The sequence below is a fragment of the Nicotiana sylvestris genome, chromosome 3, assembly GCF_000393655.2.
Source record: "Nicotiana sylvestris chromosome 3, ASM39365v2, whole genome shotgun sequence".
Lineage (NCBI taxonomy): Eukaryota > Viridiplantae > Streptophyta > Magnoliopsida > Solanales > Solanaceae > Nicotiana > Nicotiana sylvestris.
This window is the reverse complement of record NC_091059.1, coordinates 1,022,163-1,039,790: the sequence shown is the minus strand read 5'-3', so window position 1 is coordinate 1,039,790 and position 17,628 is coordinate 1,022,163. Positions and strand designations below refer to the sequence as shown.

The following is a 17,628-nucleotide window of genomic DNA, read 5'->3' as shown; positions in this document are numbered from 1 at the left end:
AAGTGGTGTCGCATGACACCGCTTGAGGAAGCGTGCATCCGCCCCTGCTTACAGAGGTTGCAAAAGTTGAACATACCTTGAGGGAGGAAGAAGCAAGAAGAAATAGCATGATGAATAATATGCTATTTGTATCATTATCTCCCTACATTTTTTCTCTTGATGATCATTGTAAGCAGCTTACAGACCATGAACGTGTTGAGGAACAATTCCATAGTAGCATTTGCTTTAAGAAAGTCTAATATACCTTTTAGTTAATATTATTGGCATTGTTAAGCAACTAATTATCGTACACTTAGGCTCATTTCAATTCTGCTCATTTGTTTTGGCTAGTGTATGTTAAAAAAAAAATCGTTCGAATATAGAGCTTGCCTTGAGTGATACAGGTTCATTTGAACCGATAACTTTCAATATAGAGTATAGAACATATATAAAAATCTGATAAAATCTCAACAAATATAAGATTTGAATCCATAATTTTAACAGTACAATGAGTTCACTCTAAATTTTAAAAGTCGAACCCATTAAATTGAAATCCTGGATTCGCCGTAAAATTGCACGGGGCGCCCTATTTGGTCGCCCTATTCTTCTTATACTTCTTCTTTTTCTTCTTCGGGAGATAGTGATTTTATATAGTGTTTCTGAACATATTTTAATGCAGTTTATGATGTTTTATAGTGGTGAGTTGTTGTGACGCTTTATTTTTTTACTATTGCTTAGGGTTTCATCTTCTTTTTTTTTAATTGCAAAATGGGTTCGTTAGATTTATTGGTGATTGGGGTTTGTTCTTGATGCTATTTGTCGGTTATGTTTCAAATTTGAGCTCATTTGGAGTAGATTTGGGTATTAAATCATATATTGGATTGTTAAAATTCGAAGAACAAATTTCTGTTTCTGGGCAATTTGCACTTCAGACCTATTTGGCCTTAAGTGCATCTAAAGTGCAATTTTTTACTCCAGAATTATTGGTCTTAAGTGTAGGAAAACGTTTGTTACATTTCAGACCTTTTGGCCTTAAGTGCATATGAAGTGTAATTTTTCACTTCAGACTTATTGGCCTTAAGTGCATGAAACCATTGGTTGCACTGAAAACCTATTTGGCCTTAAGTGCATTTGAAGTGCAATTTTTCACTTCAGACTTATTGGCCTTAAGCGTAAGAAAATGTTTGTTGCACTTCAGACCTTTTGGCCTTAAGTGCATTTGAATTTTACTTCAAACCTATTTGGCCTTAAGTGCATTTGAAGTGTAATTTTTTCACTTCAGACTAAATTTTTTTAAAATTGTAAAGTGGGTAGGCTTGCAATTTATTTATTTTTTTGCAAAGTAGGTATAAGTTCAATTGTGGCCCAAAATAGGGTATAGATGCAAAAACCCTGGATTCACCTCTGGATAAAAGGCCATGGGGAGATATCGAATGGATCTCTGATCGGAAAATCGTATCCAAGTTGGGGTTTGGGATTCGCCTCGCCCTAGTACACCAACCAAAGATTTACTGTTTTTCACCTTTCCGTCAAACCAAAACGAGAGCCAATTGGGTCACTATAGCCCTCTCCATGAGTATGAGGCCGGCTTGGTTGGGAGTATAGTGGAGATGCACCCAGTGGCGGATCCAGCTTATTACATGTGGGTTCCCGTGAACCAAGTAGCTTTTGCACATATTATGTATATGTATTAAAAAATTTACTAAACATCCATAAATATTTGATTGTGAACTCTTAAGACCATCTTCAACCCAACACCAATTTTGACACCAAACACCATTTAGTGTAAATTTTGGTATTTTTTTACTCCAACCCAACACTATTTCTTACACCATTTTGGTGTGTGAATAGTGTTACACCAAATTTGGTGTAACACTATTCATCAACACCGTTACTATTCACTATTATTTTAATATTATCTTTTATTATATAAGTCTTTTAATTTAACATATTATAATTTTGTAATTAATTATAGTTTTTATGTAATATCTTTATAATATTAATTTTATATTTTAATTTTGCTGTATAATTTTTGTAAATTAATTTTCGTATATTTTATTTTTATATAAAATTGTAAGTTAATTTTATTATAAGTTATAATTGTATAAAAATTATAACAACCGTTGGATAGATTTCATCTTAATCTCAACCGTCGGCTGGATTTGCAATCTCGTTTTGCAATTATTGTAGGGCCGTCACGTTTTTTGAGGAAAGAAGTGCTCCATGATATATTAACTACATGTATTATACTGCACAACATGATAATCGAGGACGAGCGTGATCTTAATGCATTAATTCAAGATGTTTGAGAAGGTTCAACTCCAACAGTAGAAATGGTAGTAGATGAAAATTATCGATTTGAACAACTTTTACCTCGCACAAAAAAATTAAGGACAAAAATGCTCATTTTGCTCTTCGTAATGCATTAATAGACCATTTGGGAGCAACATACTAATCTTATAAGATGAATATTTATGTAAAAATTAAACTAAATTTTATCATAATGTAATATTTATTTAATTATATCTTACCAATGATTTCATTTTTATTTGAATTATACATTAATATGTATAATGTATAATATTTGCTTATAATTTATATTATTTAAAAATTAAAGGTATAAAATAATTTTATATTAAATGGTTATATAAGAAAGAAATATGAATTATACAGGATAAATATGTAAAAAGGAAAAAAGAAAGGATTTGTTTTATAAAGAAAATAGTATAATATAAAAGGGAGAAAAGAATATAAAAGAAATATTCTTTTTTGGTGTAAAAAATAATGTAATGGGTTGGAGTTACTTTGCACCAGTTTGGTGTATAAAAATGGTGCAAGGGTAAAGTGTGTTTACTATTAAAAATAGTAAAGTTTGTTTACTATTACGAGGTCTAGTTCTATCATTTTAGTGTTCTTAATCCGTCTATTATTTCACACCCACATTCTTATTCGGCAACCTATTCCACATATATAATACATAGATTCTTGGATAACTTACGCTGGTATCATTTACAGCAAAAAGAAACATAGCAACCACTCACTACATAATAATAATAATAATAATGCCAGATTTTACAGTAAAAATAGCACGAGCTAATCAATTTTTGGACTGGTCATTCAAAAATAGTCAGCATTTGCAAAGTCATTGAAAAGTAGCCACTATTTTGCTGCTACACGGAAAGTTTCAATATAATATACCGGAGATTGGACCACTTGTGTATGAACTTCCAGCATATTATACTGGACCGGTATATTATATTGGAACTCTAGTATAATATACTGGAGTTCCAACATATTATACTGGAATTACAGTATATTATACTGGAGTATTTTCCGGATTTTGAACAGTATTTTCATTCAGATTTATCTTTACATAAAAAGTGACTAAATTTCGATTACTTTTGAAACTGTGGCTATTTTTAAATGTCCACTTGTAAATCTGGCTATTTTTGAATTTCACTCAATTTTACGCGGAGATTAAACCTCCTCGCTACACCAACCTAACGACCCCCGTGGTATTAGCTTTAGTCACCACTTGTCTCATGTCAAATATTGAGCCTACATAATGACTGCACTTTAGCTATATTTTGAAAATAACATTTTTGCCAATTGATTGACATTTCCAATCAAGCCTTGAGCTACGTAACTTTAATGCCTGGCTAGCTACTCCTTGAAAATTACTTCTTCGCCGTCTGAGCATTCAACACACCTAGCAAAAGACTGACTATACTAGTGACTAGTGAGAGTCCAACCTAACGAGTTTTCATTAATGCATACTGCCTGAACGTGCAATATTCAGCTTGTGCAAATGGGCAAACAACATTTAAAGAGAATCATGGAGCAAGCTAAGGACTTCAAATGGCAAGTTTATCCACTCCATATGACAAGTTTATGGCAAGAAGATGAGCATCAGAATTGCATCTGCCCATGCACAAGTGACTGTTGCAAAGGATGGAAGCATAATGAATGAATTGACCAAAAAACTAAGCCACCAGAATACAGCAAAATTTAGTTTTCCAAGGAAAAACTTCAGGACACAAAAAGGCCAGTTTGGTAAAGTTTCACCTTAGCGGCAGAGACAAATCACAAATGCAGTTACTCCTAGTAAAACTAGTTGTTGACAAAACCTGTAACTTGTCCAGCAAGCTTAAGTTCTGATGTGCTTGAAGAAGATCCAAACTGCATTACTGTATCTATTTTACAGTCATCGCTTAGGCGGAGGGAACACGCCCCCATCCCTGCCCCTATCTACCTTCAAAAGTTATATGCTATATCAATAAGGAGTACAAGTAACAAAAATAGGAAAATCTTGATAATGCCACTAAATGACAGCCTAGTCATACTGCGAAACTTGAACCTCTTCCTCCTAGTAAACTGTTTTTCTTCTTCCACCGGATAAATATAGATAATTCTTCAGACATGACCAACTTCAACTCAGTTCTGTACTATTTAAAGGACTCCTATCTGACAAGTCTTTTAGCATCACTATACAATCATTAGAAGCTATACAAATGCATAGGCAGTGCCTGGTAATTGGTAACTACTTTTCCTCTCCCTCATCCTCTTCAGCTATTCTACGATATAAAAAGGGGTTAGAGGTAAACTGGTGCAAGTCAATAATGAAACAGCAGACAACAATGTGGGGAATGAGGAAAATCTTGATTCTGAACTGCTATCAACTACCGGATGCACACTGCGCAGATACAACTACTCAGTTCTTGCACGTTTTGACTGTGTTTGCTTCATCCAATCAAGACATTCTTCAGCAGTACCAGAAGGATGTGCGAGCTGCCACTCCAGCAATTTTTGTTGCTGCAGAGGAAAATTAAACGATGAGTAAATACTTCAAACCAATTAACTACTGGCTAAGAAGAAAATTGTTATTGGCATACCCATTCTCTAACAACTGGCCCTCCACTTTTAATCTGCAAAATGTTCATAATTTCCTTTCCATTAACCAAAGGTTTCAATTCCCAAACCTTCTCCAGACCTGGAAATTAAGGTAAGATCATAGCTTACAAATATATATGGGATCTGAATACAAAAGAATTTGCAACCGGCAGGATTGGGTACTTGGGTTATTTTTTATTTTTAGTGGCTGTGCAGCAGCCAGGTTCTGGGGCTAAACAGAGCAAGGAGGCAGGAGCAATTATAGTGAAAAATAATAAAATATAAAAGGGAGACAATCATTTTGCAGGGACATCCTCCCTCTACCTAGCGTTGCTACTGTAACCTCACATATCTTAAATTAAGTGCTCAATATCTATGTGACATGATTGATTCATCCCATTCCACATAGCAAGGGGAACACAAAAATAGAAGCACAGAGGACAAATGATGATACCTAGCGCTCCCACTGCATTCTCTACTGACTTGAATAATCCACTTCTCTTCTCCAGTTCAAAGTTCTCATTTGAGAAGCTTGTAGAGGACACAATGTCAACGGGATGTAATTGCATAGATAGAAGAAGAGCAACGCGCCAGAATTCTTTAATTTCTCTAAGTAGCAGTCCTGTTTGTGAAGAAAAGTTAACCATCAATTTGCAAGATAACACTAAGAAGTAGAGAACTTGTCTTGCAGAAGATTATTACCAGCCAATATTCTAAGCCTCGAAGCAATTGGAACCTCAATGGTATCTTTTTTCCATTCAACTTCTAAAACTTTGATATCTTCTTTAGAAACAAGTGATGGAATTAAGGTGACAAACTTCTTGGTTGCAGTATGCAAGCTTATGACCTGCAAATGAATATTCAAGGCTCAATAACAAATAGTGATAAGAAAAAATAGGATTAAGATTCAAGGCTCAATAACAAATGCATGAAACATATAGTAGTCACAAAAAGAATCACTCACTGTTTCCGCATCACTGGCCTTCAACTTGAGAGAATTGCGAAAAATATAGTTGACAACTGGAATCTGATAAGTGTCAGCCAAAGTAAGTCTTTATACACAATAAACCCCAAATCCTCACGGAGCTCATGTGCAGATAATATCATATTAACAGTAACTACATAAAAATGAGCCTCTTTAGGCAGTTCTTTTCTTCTGCTTAGAAACCAAATGTCGACCAACTCCAATCATAAGCAAGACACATCCATGGAATCATAAGCAAATTTGTTCAATCCACATAAGAGATGCAGAATGGAATCGACCAATGCAAACATAACAGATCGCATGGACTCTTTGATGGTCCAGAGCTCTACCTTTTTGGCTTTGTTATCTCTATAAATGGTCTCTCTGAATGGCAGAAATAAAGCAGCATACAGGCAAAGTCTCCTTTGATCATCCTAAGATAAAAATGGATATGAAAGGGTTAGTTTTAAATTAGCGTATACACAGAAGCATTTGACATCTAACACAGCAAGTTTATGGCAAGTCTTCTTTTTTTTTTTTTGGATAATTTGGATCATCACTCCACACAATGAGGATTGTTATCAATAATATGTGATCGCCAATCATCATAGAAAAATCAGAAATGAGAAGAACCGATAACTGTCAAAAACATGAGATGAGAAGTTTAAGAAAGACCCCTATACTCCATATATTATGTATAAAACATTGAGCACCTGTTTTATGCATTAGAACCTTGATTCGGATAAACTCAAAAGGATTTTTATATTCATCCCTCTGTTGAAATCTCAAATACAGAGAAGATAAGGTAAATCACGATGATGAAACAACACTCACAGAAAATGAGGACCATCCAATTAAGTTTAAAAGCCCACAAGCTAAATCCAAGCAAGCAACACACAGCCTGTAAGTCATAAATGATTAACATGTTAGGGATAAAAACCCTTAAAGAGCAAATAATTAGAAAAATTACGTTATCAAAAACCTAGTAAACAGAGTAAACAATAAAATGAACCTAAATATACCTAATGAAACCCCTAAACAACCCAACTCTAAGGTATATGCAAGCTAGTTTTCACTTGGGCTTTTCTCTTTCGTTGGTCTTTTGCGGAGGGTGTCAGAGAGCCCAATAAAACTTGAAAAAAACATAGCCCTTGATAATGTGCGCAAGAGAATAGGAGGAACACCACATCAGGGACATATATGCGCAAATTGCAGAAAGTGGAAAGAAATAAGAAAAGAAGCCACTAAGAGAAGAAAACTTCAGAAGTATATGGAAGATCCAGAATCCATTATTGATGTCCTAGGATCTTAGTAGTACAGTAGGGATTTAAGATCTTCCTATACCATCTTCTGTAAATTTGAAAGACTGCACCTCCTTGGTGCAGTTGATATATATACAAAATTGTTACCTTCTCAAAAAAAAAAAAAAAAAAAAAAAAAAAGAAGAAGAAAACTTCAGATCTAGGATTTTGGTAAAGCCTCTCTGACCACGATGCCTCGATAAATTTTCGGAATCGGAGTTCTTGCATTCACTAAATGTATGACCGGTTGAAAATAGCACTCAGGCTATTATCAGGGTAAATGAAGGAATCTGACTAAGATGCGAGGTCTGTTTCGAAAAAGTAAGATGTTACCAGTATCAGTTGTAATGGAAGATGAATAGCCTGTTCAACTAGGAACTATGGTCAAGGGATCCGCCAGCTCCTTGATTGGAGCAACAAGTAGGGAGAAAAGAGGAGAACTACAGTAAGTTAGAGTGCATAAAGATAATAAATTCAACAGACAAAAAGATGCAGGAACAGCATACTGTCTGACTCAAATCTTTAACGAAGGAGGAGAGATAAGCGGGAAACAGAAAGATCCTCAAGGAAATGAAAAATATCCTACCAGAGGTCATGGACAACAGGGGCAGCGGGCTGTTCATATGAAATATGAACTGAAAAGGTGATAAAAAACATCTAGAAAAAGAATATGGCTGACAACAATGTCGACTACACTTTAATTCCAAAGAACAATATACAGGATTGACTCGTTAGCAAGTGTAAAATCAGCAAAGTTTTATAACTGTGAGAAGGCACGGGAGAAAATATGATATATATTGATATATTGTGTGTGATGCAATACAAGAGGTGCTATTTATAGCTACTCTATACAAAGGGGATACTACTCCTATTCCAATGTGGGACAATTACATAGCTATCTCTAACAATAACAAAATAGACCACAAGATGACAATGACACTCATTTAATTCTCCACAAGAGCTAATCATATGCCAATGGAATTCATTTACAGTATCCCCCTAGCTAAATTCTGAGCATGACCACATTTATCATCAAGCTGTTTACTTCTAAGATACTTCAATATAGGTTTGGAAGATGAAACAACTAATATATAGATTTCACTGAAAAAACAGAGATCCAACCAAAGTGACAGCTGGCTTGGTTCAAGCTAAGTTGCTCGGACATGGGTACGGGTGTCCAGCACGGGTACGGATCTAGAGGTCGGATCCTTCGAGATGTAAATTCTAAGATTCGGGGATACGGATCCTAGTACGGATACGGGTGCGGGAATCCGGCTAAAAATAATTCAAAAAAATTAAAATACAAAACATGTCTCTGAATTATGAGAAATTATGTGAAATACTCAAGTATAGATGGTAAAGTGTGGATTTCCATTTTATTCTCAAGTTGTAGATAAGTAAATGATTGATTTCTTAGATAACATATGCTATTTTCTTCAACTTTACCCTAATTATTAGGATTCTGATTTGGGAACCAAATTGTATCTCGTCTCGAATTTTCCGTCCGGCGTGGTCAAAGTACCCGAAATTGTTTATCCCATACCCACACCCATACTAGTGTTGTGTCGACACGGGAACAGCACTTAAACTGCCATGTCGGAGCAACTTAGGGTTCAAGAACGGTCATTCGGTTCTTCTACATGAACATGAATAATAAGCTGTCTCCAACAAAACAAAAATGAAAATGTCACAGAGATGACACTGCTAAAAGCAAATTGGAAATGATCTAGCTCACCATCTACTGGATTTAGACCAGAGAAACCATCACGCAGGGGAATGTTCAGAACATCTTTCTGTTGGTTCTCCTCAAACATCTAGTTCCAAGCAATTGAAATTCATATTTCCATCACCAAAAGCATACAAGATCATGTCTTACTTCTAATATCACCCTTCTCCCTGGACAATAACATCCAGTTTAGGGAATGTTCATTTACCCTATCCCTAGTACCAGACAGTCGGGTTCTATATGTCTGTCGCTAAAGCAAACAAGATCATCCCCTTACATGTGTTACCGACCTTGTCCCTAGCAGTACGTCCAGTATAGGGAGCAGTGAATGAATTAGGCTGTTGACATCACTTTCTGAGCTTGTTGGGTAATCATTATCCTATGTAAGTATGCTTTAAATAGGTCTGGATGAAGTATACAGAAATGTTGTTCACTAGCTGCGTTTTGTCCACAAGAATTTTGGAATACAATAGAATCTACCAAACACATTTTTTTCTATAAGGAGCATCTAACAAGCACACAGCCTATGGATTCTCGAAAATAAAGAATATTTGGAAGACGGTAAACACTACCTATCATATTCCTCAGGAATTGAAGGTTCAAAATCAGTAGGAATACTAAATACAGCCCAAAATAATTTCAAGTCAGCAATATAAGTCATTGCTTTGACTGGTTGTTTGCCAGATATCATAAGATCAATCTGCAAAATAAAACAAAGTGAAATGAAAATTAGAAAAGGACAGCAACCTTTTGCAATGTGCATTAAAGAATTCCTTCTAATAGAGGACCATCTAGGGGTCAAAATTAATTCCAATCATGTAAACCTTCACTCAGAAATAAGATACACATACTTCATGTCCTATCCGTTCTCTGCTAATTTTATCAGCAATAGCAGCCCTCACATCCTCATCAGCAGCTGCCTTCTTTAGTTCTTCATCTAACATAAACCCAAACCTTGCACCTAAAATCACCAAATCATATCGAGACATGATGACATCCGACGAACAGCACAACAAAGTTCAACCAACAAGGAAAAATGCCACTTTGAGAGAGGATTGCGAAAATAGATGTCCAACCAGCTTTATTGAAACCTAAAGTGATAAAAGGAGATACTGGAAGAAAGAGGAAGAATTTCACACTACATATGACTTTAGCATGCTCAAAAGACATGCAGACCCATAGAATATGCAGCAAATAGAGCGGAGAAACTCCCCCCAATCACTAAGAATTGGAATCCTCCATTTCATTAACCAAACTTATCCATGTCAACATGGCTCTAACATATGATCATGATTTCAGTTTTGATAGCAAAGTTCTGGAATGGTTCAAAGAGGTTTTAACACCCACTCACCCCCTCCCCACCCGGGGGGCAGGGGGTTGGGGGTTAATTATATAATATTAAGTAGATGTGCTGTAAGATCTAGTTCAAGCATCTGCTTTAAGAATATTTGAGGCATTTTGTGAGGCAAATCAGCGCAATTGGGCAGATTTAGTGCATAGTTTTCCTACAACTTGCGCAAGTCCTTGGCTACGGAGATGAGTCCATTCGAGCTAATTTAGGCGAACAACCTTCGCAACCACTTAAAATAGCATAATAGAAGACAATGAGCAAATGCCCAGCTGCATGCCATTATGCCATGGACAGACAAGCAATGATTCAAGAGGCAAAAGATAGCTTGGAAAAGGCCCAAAAGAGGATGAAGAAGTATGTTGATCAAAACGAACGCCCATTGGAATTCAAAGTGGGCGACATGGTGCTATTGAAACTTATTCCGCAGATATGGAAGAAAATTGACAGAAGGGTAAGACATAGGACACTAGTTTCAAAATATGATGGTCCCTTCGAAGTTGTTGAGAAGGTTGATGAGGTCGCCTACCGACTAAAATTGCCGGAAATAATGAAAATCCATTTGACTTTCCATATGAGCTTCTTGAAGCCTTACATTAATGATGCCAAAGATCCGGGTCAACATAAAATTAAGAGAGCTCCTCATGTGGTGCGCACACAGTTTGAGGACGAGATTAAGAAGATCTTTGATCACCGGGTTCTTGGGGTACATTAGAAAAGCAGGTGGACAGACTTCTTGATTCAATGGAAAGGGAAGCCCCGAGACAGATGCAATGTGGTAGAAAGGTGCTTCTTTGTGGCAGTATGAAAAACAAGTGGAGGACTACTTGAAGACAGCCTCGACGAGAATGTCAAATTCAACTAGCGGGGGTGGTCTATTAGCCCCTATAGTTGGTACATGACAAATGCCGAATAGAACCAATGTCAAGGGTTTGTATATTTCCCCTTGACGTGGGTTTGTGAGGATGTGGGAAGCAATGTACGGAGCTGGTAGTGTGTCTAAGTGAGTGCATGAGACTTAGGCAAGTCAGCTTGTCAAGGTGGCAGTCTTAACTTTGGGCATCGACTACGGCAAAGACAAAGCAGGCAGGCTGAAAATGTTGGTTTATGTTTAGTTAACAATGGCATGCTGAAAATGTTGGTTTATGTTTAGTCAACAATGGCATGCCAATTGGAAGAGTTGGTGGAAAGAGTTGGTGTGGATGCTAGGAGGAAGCTTCCTCCTTTGATGTCACCCATGACATCAAGAGGAGGTAGTTTGATGTCAGCAATGACATCAAGAGGAGGTCTTTACCTCTATAAATAGATGCACTCCTTCACTTGTAGAAATCATCCCAAAATAATACAATACATTGTAGTGAGTAGAGAGTTAAGAGAGAAATTCTCTTAAGTGTAATTGGGAAATCTCCCCTTCCTTTGTTAATATTAAAAGGACAATTGTTCTCTGGTGGACGTAGGATTATTTTGATCCGAACCACGTTAAATCTTGTGTTCTTTCTTTTACGTTTCCGCTAACAATTGGTATCAGAGCGACAGGATCCTTTAACGATCCAAGGAGGAAGAACAAGCAAATATGAGTTCCATGAAGTTTGAAATTGATAGATTCAATGGACGCAACAACTTCAATATCTGGAAGATCCAGATGATGGCGTTACTGCGGAGGGAAGGTTCAATCCATGCTATTGACAGAAAGTATCCTACGGATATATCAGCTCCCGACAAGGAGAAGATTGAAGGGGATGCATTGAGTGCAATCCAACTATCCCTTGCACCTAACGTGCTTTGTGAAGTGAGTACGGGTACCGAAGAGACGGCCAAACAGTTGTGGGAAAAGCTAGAAGGGCTATACCAAGACCGATCAGTGACAACAAGAATGTTGTTACAACGGCGTCTTCACACATTTAAGATGGGGCCAGGTACTTCGTTACAAGATCATTTAGATGCGTTTAATAAACTTGTCATGGACTTACAGATTGCAGGAATTAAAAGGGAGGAGGAGACGCTTGCATGTGCTTTGCTATTCTCATTGACTTCAGGATATCGTGATATTGAGAATTCAATGATGTATAGCAAGGAGCCTATCAAGCTTGAGCAAGTGCGGCAGACACTTAACTCTAGTGATGTGCGGAGGCACATTGAAGGAGATAGAGATGACCAGGCAAGTGGCCTCTTTGTAAGAGGCCGGACTAGCCAACAGGGAAAGACCAAATCAAAGCACAGATCAAAGTCTCGTGTGAACAAGAAGAATACAGAGTGTTGGGGTTGTGGCAAGAAGGGGCACTTTGAACGAGATTGCCCAATGTCAAAGTCCAAGGAAAAGGCGAGTGCATCTACAGTTGAACAGGTACATAATTTTGATAATGATTATGTACTAACAACATCGTGTAATAATAATAGTAGTTATGAAAACAAATGGGTGTTAGACTCTGCTTGTACTCTGCATATGACGTTCCGAAAAGACTGGTTTAGCAGCTACGAGAAAAGTGGAGGAACCGTAGTAATGGGCAATAATGCAACTTGTGCAATAGTTGGCATTGGCTCAGTTCGGGTTCGCTGCCATGATGGAATCGTGAGGACTATTACACAAGTCCGTCATGTTCCTGATCTGAAGAAGAATTTGATCTCCTTGGGTACTCTGGATGAACAAGGCTACAGGTACATGAGCGAAGCAGGAACTATGAAGGTGACTAAAGGTTCTTTAGTCATGCTGAAAGGCAAGCTGGAGAATGGCCTTTACACATTGGCCGGAAGCACCATTGTTGGCTCTGCAAATGCATCTACAGTGCAGTTATCTAATGATGACAAGGCAAGACTATGGCACATGAGACTGGGTCATATGAGCGCACGTGGACTGGAGATGTTGAGCAATCGTAAACTTTTGGAAGGTGAGAAGATCAGCACGCTTGACTTCTGTGAGCACTGCGTTCTAGGGAAGCAGAAGAAGGTCAGCTTCAGCACTGGCAAACACAAGACAAGAGGAGTGCTAGACTACATCCATTCAGATTTATGGGGTCCTTCTAAACTTCCATCGAAGGGCGGAAAGAGGTATCTTCTCATTTTTATTGATGATTTCTCACGAAAGGTTTGGGTGTATTTTTTGAAGGCAAAAAGTGATGCTTTTGAAGCATTTAAAGAGTGGAAGATTTTGATTGAAAATCAAATGGAGCGGAAAATCAAGTATCTTCGCACAGACAATGGCTTGGAGTTTTGCAATGAAGAGTTTAATGAATTCTGCAAGGTTCATGGGATCTCAAGACATAGGACTGTCAGGCATACCCCACAGCAGAATGGAGTTGCCGAGAGAATGAACAGAACTCTTCTTGAAAAGGCTCGTTGTATGCTCTTACAAGCCAAAATGTCCAAAGTATTTTGGGCTGAAGCAGTTCACACTGCTGCTCATATTGTCAATCGATCTCCAGCATCGGCAATTGACTTTAAGACTCCGAATGAGGTATGGTCAGGTGAACCCTCTAACTATTCATACTTACGAGTATTTGGGTGTCCAGCTTATTATCACGTTAATGAAGGAAAGCTTGAACCAAGGGCTAAGAAGGCCATATTCGTAGGGTATGTGGATGGAGTAAAAGGGTACAAACTTTGGTGTTTGTCTTTACTCAAATTTATAGTTAGTAGAGATGTCACCTTCGATGAATCCTCTATACTTGATCCCCGTAAAGTTTCCGTGGAGTTTTCAGGAAACAAGAACAACGAGCAGGTGGAGCTTCCGGTGGAGCTTGCCAAGGAAAAGGATCAAGAGACTCAGGTTAAAGATGAGTCAGAAGATGTAGGCGTTGAAGAACTTGCTGTCAATGAACCATACACAATTGCGAAGGGGAGGGAGAAGAGGCAGACACGAGAACCGGAACGCCTTATAAATCAAGCAAACTTGATTGCATATGCGTTCGTAGCTGCACAAGAAGAGATTAAAGATCTGGAGCCCTCCTCGTATATTGAAGCAACTTCTTGCAAGGATGCCGCACAATGGCGGTTAGCCATGACTGAAGAGATGGAGTCTCTTCACAAGAATCAGACATGGGTCTTAGTGAAAAGACAAAAGGGGAAGAGGACAGTTGGATGCAAGTGGGTCTACCGAAAGAAAGAGGGAATTTCTGAAGTGGAAGATGTTAGGTTCAAGGCGAGATTGGTTGCAAAAGGTTTCAGCCAAAAGGAGGGAATTGACTACAATGAGATTTTCTCTCCGGTCGTGAAGCATAGCTCAATTCGCGTGCTACTAGCATTGGTTGCACAATTTGACTTGGAGCTTCAACAGCTTGATGTCAAAACTGCTTTCTTACACGGTGATCTAGAAGAGACAATCTATATGGATCAACCTGAAGGTTTCCTAGCTGAGGGAAAAGAAGATCACGTATGCCAACTAAAGAAGTCTTTGTATGGTTTGAAGCAATCCCCTAGACAGTGGTACAAGAGGTTTGATGCATTCATGACTACACATGAATTCTCAAGGAGTGCATTTGATAGTTGTGTGTATCACAAGAAGATGTCTGGTAACTCAATGATTTATTTACTGTTGTATGTTGATGATATGCTTATTGCTGCTAACAACATTACAGAGATAAATGCTTTGAAGAAACTATTGAGTAAGGAATTTGACATGAAGGATTTAGGAGCTGCAAAGAAAATCCTTGGTATGGAGATTTCAAGAGAAGACGATGTTGTACATCTTTCTCAGAAGAGGTATATTGAAAGGGTTCTCGAGAGATTCAATATGCAAACGTGCAAGCCTGTAAGTACACCATTAGCTCCTCATTTTAAACTTTCAGAGTCACAAATGCCTCAGTCCGAGGATGAGGTGGAGCATATGTCAAAGATTCCTTATGCCAGTGCAGTTGGTAGTATTATGTATGCTATGGTATGCACACGTCCAGATATTGCTCAATCTGTAAGTGTGGTAAGTAGATACATGTCCAACCCAGGAAAGAGGCATTGGGAAGCTGTCAAGTGGATATTGAGATATTTCAAAGGAGCTTCTGGTGTTGGTCTTACCTTTCGAAAAAGTGGTACAGGTATTTCAATTCTCGGTTATGTGGATTCTGACTATGCAGGAGATCTTGACAGAAGAAGGTCCACAACTGGATACATCTTTACCCTCGTTGGCAGTGCCGTCAGTTGGAAGTCGACTTTGCAGTCGATTGTCGCTTTGTCTACGACAGAAGCAGAATACATGGCAGCAGCGGAGGCGGTAAAGGAAGCTATCTGGTTGAAAAGTTTAGTAGCGGAATTGAGTTTGGTTCAGCTGGAATCAACTCTTAGATGTGATAGTCAGAGTGCTATTCATCTAATGAAAAATCAGAGATTTCATGAGCGCACTAAACACATTGATGTCAGATTTCATTTTATTCGAGATGTTATTGATGAGGGAACTATCAAGGTCGTGAAGGTTATCACAGATGATAATGCTGCAGACATGTTGACCAAGATAGTCCCGCTCGCTAAGTTTGCACACTGCAAGGACTTGGCGGGGGTGTGCATCAACTGATGCAACTCCGAAGAGAACAGTTGCTAGGTGGAGGTGGTATGTTCAACAATGGTTTGATTCTTCTTGTTTCTTACAACGGGGTTGCCCAGTAAGCTTAGAAGTTTTGGCCAGAGTTGTTCACACGCTCGAAACGCAAACCAAGGTGGAGATTGAAAATGTTGGTTTATGTTTAGTTAACAATGGCATGCTGAAAATGTTGGTTTATGTTTAGTCAACAATGGCATGCCAATTGGAAGAGTTGGTGGAAAGAGTTGGTGTGGATGCTAGGAGGAAGCTTCCTCCTTTGATGTCACCCATGACATCAAGAGGAGGTAGTTTGATGTCAGCAATGACATCAAGAGGAGGTCTTTACCTCTATAAATAGATGCACTCCTTCACTTGTAGAAATCATCCCAAAATAATACAATACATTGTAGTGAGTAGAGAGTTAAGAGAGAAATTCTCTTAAGTGTAATTGGGAAATCTCCCCTTCCTTTGTTAATATTAAAAGGACAATTGTTCTCTGGTGGACGTAGGATTATTTTGATCCGAACCACGTTAAATCTTGTGTTCTTTCTTTTACGTTTCCGCTAACACAGGCAAATGACACTTTTGTTGTTTTATGATGCTGACAAAGCACATGTCTTACTTGAGACAAATGTTAACATTGGTTCCAAGTGGTGTCAGGTCATCCAATTGGTGAGGTGAAGAATATTGAGGTCCTAGCACAAGTGTTGAATTGAAAGGTTGGGTCTCTTCCTACCACTTATATGGGTTTAACGATAGGAGCGCCTAATAAGAATCCGATGATAGGGAGGATAGAAAAGAGGTTCGCAAGTTGGAGGTATTTATCTAAAGGGGGAAAGAAAGTGTGAATTAAGAATATCCTATTGAGCATTCCCACTTATCTCATGTCCTTGTTAAGCGCTCCAACCAGCGTTAAAGGATTTTCTATAGGAAGGATTTTCTATAGGATGTATCAAGTGGAGAGAGGAAGTTCACATAGTAAAATGGGGGACGCTCACCACACCAAAGTGTTGGGGTGAAATTGAAATTAAAGATCTAAGAGCTTTTAACAAGGCATTACTGAGAAAATGGTAATGGAGATTTGTGCTAAATGAGAAGTATAGGGTTCTGGAAGGGGATCGAGGACTAAGAATATTTCACTTCCACATATGGGTACGACTATGGAGGAATTTTGTAAAAGGGTGGTAAGAGTTCTTTTTTTAAAAGGTAAAGGGATGGTAAGAGACTAAAAGTTTAATGGGAATACTTCATTTGAGGTAGGTGATGGGAACAGGGTGAGTTTTTGGGGACATAGGTTGTGAGGGAACATTTTGAGAATCACATTTCCAAAAAAATACAGAATTTCCTGCAAAAATGAGATACCAGTCCAACGGTTGTGGAATCTACAAGGGGGAAAAGTGGTTTGTTATTTGAGGTTTAGGAGGAACTTGAAAGACAGGGAGGTTGAAGAATTTCAAAATTTGATCGACAGCCAAGATGTATGAAGATGGAGGTTAGGGGAAACAAGCATCTTTTCTGCCAAGTCATATCATGAGAAGCTCCTAATTAGGGAGGAGTCAGCTTTTCCCCACATCTCAGTATGAACTCTTAAGGTTCCCAAAACTGTGTATTTTTCCACTTGGCTAGCTGCGCGGAAGGGATCTTGACTGTAGAAAACTTGAGGAAGGGGAATATTGGTTGCGTCTGTTGGTACTTCATGTGTAAAGGCTTAGGAGAAGATTTAAATCACCTCCTTTTACACTATCGGGTGGTTTGGACTTGAGTAGGTAATGTCAGGCAGTGAACAAAATAATGCTTAGCTAGACGTTTAGAAGACAAAAGCGAATACGCATGGCATGGAATATTGCTCCTCTAGTACTTAATGTGGACTTTATGGATAGAGGAATAAGAGAGCCTTTGATGGAGTAGAGAAAGATT

General features: G+C 38.2%; 1 protein-coding gene across 1 annotated transcript in view; it reads right to left on the bottom strand.

Moving 5' to 3' along the window:
- Positions 1 to 3,976: 3,976 nt before the first annotated feature.
- Positions 3,977 to 17,628, bottom strand: part of LOC104241073 (tRNA nucleotidyltransferase cca2) — a 29,814-nt gene continuing 16,162 nt past the window's right edge. Inside the window, exons 7-15 of the mRNA XM_009795987.2 lie at positions 9,712 to 9,821; positions 9,433 to 9,560; positions 6,668 to 6,734; positions 6,184 to 6,267; positions 5,834 to 5,896; positions 5,572 to 5,716; positions 5,324 to 5,491; positions 4,872 to 4,969; positions 3,977 to 4,791 (exon numbers count right to left, since the gene is read on the bottom strand). Of these exons, the coding sequence (XP_009794289.1) occupies positions 4,687 to 4,791; positions 4,872 to 4,969; positions 5,324 to 5,491; positions 5,572 to 5,716; positions 5,834 to 5,896; positions 6,184 to 6,267; positions 6,668 to 6,734; positions 9,433 to 9,560; positions 9,712 to 9,821 (968 nt within the window). The 3' untranslated portion in view covers positions 3,977 to 4,686. The remainder of the gene's footprint in view (positions 4,792 to 4,871; positions 4,970 to 5,323; positions 5,492 to 5,571; positions 5,717 to 5,833; positions 5,897 to 6,183; positions 6,268 to 6,667; positions 6,735 to 9,432; positions 9,561 to 9,711; positions 9,822 to 17,628) is intronic.